This window comes from Strigops habroptila, chromosome 3, assembly GCF_004027225.2.
Source record: "Strigops habroptila isolate Jane chromosome 3, bStrHab1.2.pri, whole genome shotgun sequence".
Taxonomy (NCBI): domain Eukaryota; kingdom Metazoa; phylum Chordata; class Aves; order Psittaciformes; family Psittacidae; genus Strigops; species Strigops habroptila.
In genome coordinates, this window is record NC_044279.2 from 66,207,605 (window position 1) to 66,213,721 (window position 6,117).

Consider the following 6,117-nt stretch of genomic DNA (forward strand, 5'->3'; position numbering starts at 1 on the left):
CTCAATGTCTCTCTTGCAGTGAGAGGCCCAGAACTGAGCACAGGATTCGAGGTGTGGCCTCACCAGTGCCGAGTACAGGGGATGATCACTGTCCTGGCCCTGCTGGCTACGCTATTGCTGGTACAGGCCAGGATGCTGTTGGCTTTCTTGGCTGCCTGGGCACATGCTGGCACATATTCAGCCAGCTGTTGACCAATACCCCCAGGTCCTTTTCCATCAGGCAGCTTTCCAACCACCCTTCCCCAAGCCTGCAGTGTTCCATGGGGTTTTTGCAACCCAAGTGCAGGACCCAGCACTTTGCCTTGTTGACCCTCATATAATTGACCTGTCCAATCCAGCCTGTCCAGATCCCTCTGCAGAGCTTTCCTATCCTCCAGCAGATCAACGCTCCCATCCAACTTGGTGTCATCTGCAAACTTACTGAGAGTGCACTGAATCCCCTCATCCACATCACTGATAAGGACATTAAGCTGAACTAGCCTTTGAACACCCGACCCAAAGAAAAGTCTCTCTAATTCCCTGTAAGTTTGAGGCTTGTCTGTGCCCTGAAGGAAGAGAATTTAATATTCCTTGCAAAATCCCTGGCTTTGGGTAGTCTACATTATTGTAAGTCTGGACAAATTTGTTTTCCACAAAAATACCCAGTATTTTTCTAACCTTGCTGAGCTCTTGATCACTGCAAGTACCTTGTGCCTCTTAATATCACAAGCAGACTGTGTGGGGAAACTGGGCACTCTCAACATGCTTAAACTGCAACTTTGACTCTTTTCCAAGGTTTCTAGATAAACCCCATAGGGAGGCAGCAGCCTGTTTGACACAGATGGGTCTGTCACCTTAGCAATCGCTCATGTGGTTTCTCCTGTCTCCCCAGGGCATGAATCCCCAGCTTCGGATTAATGGGCCAATGAACATCAACCACTACGCGACAAAGAAGAGCGTGGCAGAGAGCATGCTGGACGTGGCACTGTTCATGGCAAATGTCACACAGCTCAAAGCAGTGCTAGAGCAGGGGTCATCCTTCCAGTACTATGCCACACTTATTGTGCTCATCAGCATCTCCCTCTTCTTCCAGGTGGTGATTGGGATTCTCCTCATCATCACTGGTAAGGTGGCCACCAAGGCACGTTGAACCCTTGCAGGGTCCTGCAGGGGCAGGGCACCCCATTGGCTGGCATGGGAGGCAGAAGCCTGTCTCCTCAAATCATTCCCCCTGGCTCCAGCCAGGAGGGTTGAAAACAGCTTGGTGCGGGCAGTGGGGAGGTCTGTGTTACTGCTTTTCAAAGTGGTGAGTGCGTTGTGTTTTTCTCTTGCATAACAGTACTGAGCATTACTTTTCCCTCACTTCCCCACTGCTGAATCCCTGTTGTAGGGAAAGGGCTGGGATTTGTATCTCTTGCTGACCATCCTGTAACATGCTCCTTCAAGCAGCTCCTGCAGATACTGCACTTTAGCTGTATCTTTGACCTCACTCAAGCTGAGGCCTCATGGAACAATTTAGAAAGAGGTATTCCCTATATTAACCTCACATTTAACCAATCCCACGGTTTCCTTAGTGCCATACAGACAGCACAGTAACACCAGCATTCAGACAGACTTGTCCTGTGCTCCATCTGATACCGGGGTTGCTATACTTCAGCCTTCAACACATGCCTAGTATTAAAAGTCTGAAGAATGCTGCTTTTTCCTGTATAACCTACGTGCTTTTTAATGTGGGACATGGGATCAGAGTCTACATGAAATCCTGTGATGTGTTCCTTCCCCTGCCCCACATGGCACAGCCTTTTCCGGTGGCAGCCGTTGTGGCTGGAGCCAGCTGTGAGGACAAGGGGGACAGGGGGCCACAAGGCTGCTATTCATGTGGCTTATTGGCCAGACAGCCCCAGTAATCAGAGTGTTCCCATGTCTGATCAATGCCCATCAGCTAGGGCTGATTCCATTCATGTACCCAGATACCTCTTGGGTATCTGGGGGCGAGGAGAGGGTTGATAACTGTGTCAGCACATATGTTCTTGGTGTAAAGGAAGAACTGGCCTCTCAACCTGAATACATTGCTGACCTCATCTCCCAGGTCACCTTGCCTTGCCTTGCCATGTTCCACAGCCATGCAGCGGGAGGGGTCATATGGCACATGTCTGGCTAGCATGCAGCAGCAGTTTGGCTCTTTAGGGTTGGCCCATTGGAGGGGAATGGCAAAACGATGACATTTAAAACCAGATGTTTTTCCTCTGCTCTGTCCTCCTGTGTCATCCCAGGGCAAGCTGTGGCCCCTGTAAAGTTCCTGGGACTATTCCTCCAGCTCTGTGGCCACAGTGCCGAGGAGCACCGTGGACATTCACTGGGCAGGGAAGGTTTGCAGGGGCTGGAGGACTTGCAGTCAAGCTACAAATCTCCCTTTCTTTTGCACTGTGTTGCACAGCTCGTTTGAACCTGAACGATGTTGCAAAACAACCCCGCCTGAATATACTCAACAATGCTGCCACAGCTCTCATCTTCATCACAGTCATCCTCAACATCTTCATCACAGCTTTTGGGGTGCAGAAGACTGGCCTCTACCCTAACAGGAATTTTAGACCTTATTAAGTCACTGGGCAATGGAGTCAGGTAAGAAAGGGGTGAGTTTCCATCACTGCCAGCCTCTAGAAGGGCTCAGAAAACATCATTTCAAGGTGGAGAATGAGAAGGCAAAGCTGCACAAATTAATAAAGCCTTTCCAGAGGCATGTTGTTGCCCCACAAGCATCTGGGGCCATTGAACAAATTCCCTCAGAGAAGGAGGATTTCTCCTTACTTGGTCTTTGAAAGAAGAACACCGAACATCCCAACTGTCAGGATTTACCAGCAGCAAGTGGTTTTCAGAAGGCTGCAGACCTCGTGCTAGATACAGATAGCGGTTGTGGATGGGAGCTAAATTTGGGAAAGAAAACTAGGTGTGTTCTAGGAGGTATCTAAAGACGGCAGCGTTATCTGAGCAGAAGAAAAGGAAGGTGCTGGTGAGGCAGGGGAAGAGCTCTTCACAACTGCCAGTGTGCTTTGGCAAGGGGCTGTTTTAAGAATCTAACTCTCATTTTCAAAAGTCTCGTGAATAAGAGTCCAACTAAATGCTTGGTTCCATGTCAGGTCAATGAGGGAATGACATGTTTTTAGGTCAAAACTGCTTTAGGTCAAGAAGCAAATTTCACATCTCTTGCTTACATGACCTGCAACGTGTAAACATAGTTTAAATGCAATATACTGAGGCAACAGCTAGCAAGAAAGCTTGATAGACAACATATGATGAGGGAGGATGAAAAGGCCAAAAGCCTCTATATACACACTGCTGGCTTGGGATCCAGAAGGGTGTGAGCACTGAGGAGCAGCACCCGCACCCATAGGGGTGGCCAAGTGACCCAGTACATTGTGGCTGTGCCTCTCTGCCCATGTAGAGTGGAGGAGCCTGCTGTGCCCTTATACTGGTGTTTCTTGTCTTCCCTGCAGGATCTGAGCAGTGCAGCTGGCGGCGAAAGCTCTTCTCTTTATTTTCACTGAGCTCAGCAGGAGCCCATTGATGGATCCAGAGAACTGGGTTAAACTTTCCAAACTGTGTGTGCGCGCCATGGTACACCAGCCCCTTACCGTAATGCTTTTGCAGTTCTGAAGGAGTGAAGAATTGCCTTTCAAAGCTAGAGCAAACTTTGCAAGAGAAAGCTGCAGGAACAGCAGCAGGTACACAATTTCAAAGTACAGTTCTGTAAATCTCATTTCTTATTTTAGTTGACTGCTTCATATATTCAATATTGGCTCATTTTGTAGAGAAGACTGAACGATTTACTTTGTAGGCTAAATAAACAAGAAAAGTCCAGCTTTTTTGTCTCAAGTATAAGTTGCTATACTTAAAGCAATGCTATCCAATAGTTTACCTCCCAAACATCGGAATGGATTTCTCAAACTATAAATAAAAAAAGAAGTTCTCATGGGAGGATAGAAAAGCGCGTGTATGTCAATGTAGCTAAAACCAGTTCATATAATTTCCTAGTTGTTTGAAATCAAATATGACACAGTTAAGAAAACAATCAGATATTTCCAGCATTGGAAAATTAACAATGACAGAAAATAGATATTCTGGTATGATGTCATTGCCAGGGACCTATCAAAAATGATGTAAGAATAGCCTGACAATATTTAGTAGAAAATGAAGAATCATTATACATAAGGAGACACTCTAGGCTTATTGCCACAATGAGAAATGGCAGCTGCATAGTGTATTACTTTATTATAAAAATAATCTTTATAATTTAAGGTCTTATCACTAACATAAATGGTTTTAAATATACCATTTTTATATTGACAATACTGGGAATCCTCTTATACTAGAACAATTTGTTTCCTTAAAAAAAGGTCTTTGAATTAATAATTTTACAGATTTTTTTGAAAGAGTGACAATTTTGATCCTAAATTTTGTAACTCTGTAATCATGCTAAAAACTTGATATTCTGATAGCCTGGTGTAAGCCTATTTGAATAATGACACGCTTTTCTGATTATTAAATTATTTCTTTTCATTGTAAGGCAGAATGAGCATTCAACGTGGATTTTCATTTTCCATACTCTTTCCACCATTGAGAAAGAAATGCCATGAAAATGTCCACATAATGGTCCTCAGGAGCTACAGGAGTGTCTGACGTGGGCAGATATGGGCAGATTTCATGTATAGTCTGTATTTGACTTTCCAGGACTAAATTTCTGTTTAAGAGTTGGTGGGGTTTTTTTCTGGAGAGAGTGTGAATGATTTTGCCCACAAGGGCTGTTGGGCAGGGCTATGGGCCAGGATCAGCTAATGCCTGTAAATGGCAGTGGATTTTTGCAGCTGAAGGAAAGTTGTATGGAAAGAGTAGGATGGAAAATGCCTGTTATGCATTTACAGAGTCTAAATCAGCAGAGCTGAGAACAGTCTGGGATCTGTTTGGTGAAGCAGGTAAAGACTCATCCTCCACTTTGTCCGGGGGATGGCAGGTCTGGAGCAACACTGAGTTTGCTCCTTATCTTGGTTCTTGGTCTCTGCTGAGACCAACAGCAAACAGGGGTGAATGTTTCTGGGAAGCCTCTGCTATCCTGCTCTCCTCTAGAAAAAGGCTTCACTGCAGAGGTAGCAAAACTAGTTCTAGCCAATGCAAAAACACCAGCTAAGGGCTTTCAGCCACTACTGGCCAGCTGGGTTCATGAAAAGGTAAAAAATTATGCACCTCATGTGCAGATCCCAAATTCTATGACTCCTTGCTTCACAGAGCAGGACGCAAAGCAATTAGCATCGATGACTGAATGTAAGGAGAGGAAAACCCCAAGACAGAAAAGGTTCAGCTGGGAAAGAAGCAGTGAGGGGAATTTCATTACCAGATCTTAAATTCAACATCATCATCTCAGAGATGCCAGGTCAGATATGGCAGTACGAGGCCCGGCCAAGGAGAGAGGGCTTCCCGTCACCCAACCCAGGAGAGCAGAAGACTGGCAGCACGCTGGAATGCTCTTCTCCATCACCTTTAATAGTCTTTTATCATTATAATGTAATCAGATTCATTAGCAAACTTGGCTGCCTTTTTCCCTCTCCATGGCTGACTCCCGTTCCTGCCAAGCTTTTTATACTCAAAGGAGACACAGTTGAAATGAAAAAGGGCCAAATTTGAATCTAAATAACCAGTTGCAGTGAAAGAGCTGACCTTTTATCTGCATAGGCTGTGCCAAGTGCTGAGCTCAAGTCTAGGCTCTCACCTGCAGTCTTTTCCAGGAACTGTCCCCTGCTTGTGAGAGGGACCACTTTGTGCTCCATGTTCTCTCTGCAATGATGACATTGCACTTGTGCTTTGCTGGGCTGTGTGTTTCTCCAATGTTTCTATTTTGTTTCACATGATAAACCCAGGAAGACAGGAGGAAAACTGTTTTGTTTCCATGCCACTTTCTACAGCCCTAGGGGTCTTGCTCCTGGCTAACCTTGCTCGCTGCACCCCACCCCTTGCTGCAGAGCTTTTGCTGGCGTGGGTAGAGAGTGACCTGTCTCTCTGGTATTGCCTACGCCTTTAGTTATATGAAGCCAAAGGAGCAACACCTGGTTCCTAATCCCCACTGCATGGTGATGCGGGTGTGAGTAA

At 45.8% G+C, this 6,117-nt stretch overlaps 1 protein-coding gene across 3 annotated transcripts in view; it reads left to right on the top strand.

Moving 5' to 3' along the window:
- NINJ2 (ninjurin 2) overlaps nt 1-3,840 on the top strand; it is a 48,760-nt gene extending 44,920 nt beyond the window's left edge. For 2 of the 3 annotated variants that reach the window (XM_030479688.2, XM_030479689.2), the window contains exons 2-4: nt 872-1,103; nt 2,417-2,601; nt 3,474-3,838. In XM_030479688.2, the coding sequence (XP_030335548.1) occupies nt 875-1,103; nt 2,417-2,580 (393 nt within the window). In that variant the 5' untranslated portion in view covers nt 872-874 and the 3' untranslated portion in view covers nt 2,581-2,601; nt 3,474-3,838. Of the gene's footprint in view, nt 1-871; nt 1,104-2,416; nt 2,602-3,473 lie in introns of all 3 variants that reach the window. The other variant, XM_030479686.2, reaches the window with a different exon arrangement.
- The last annotated feature ends 2,277 nt before the right edge of the window (nt 3,841-6,117 follow it).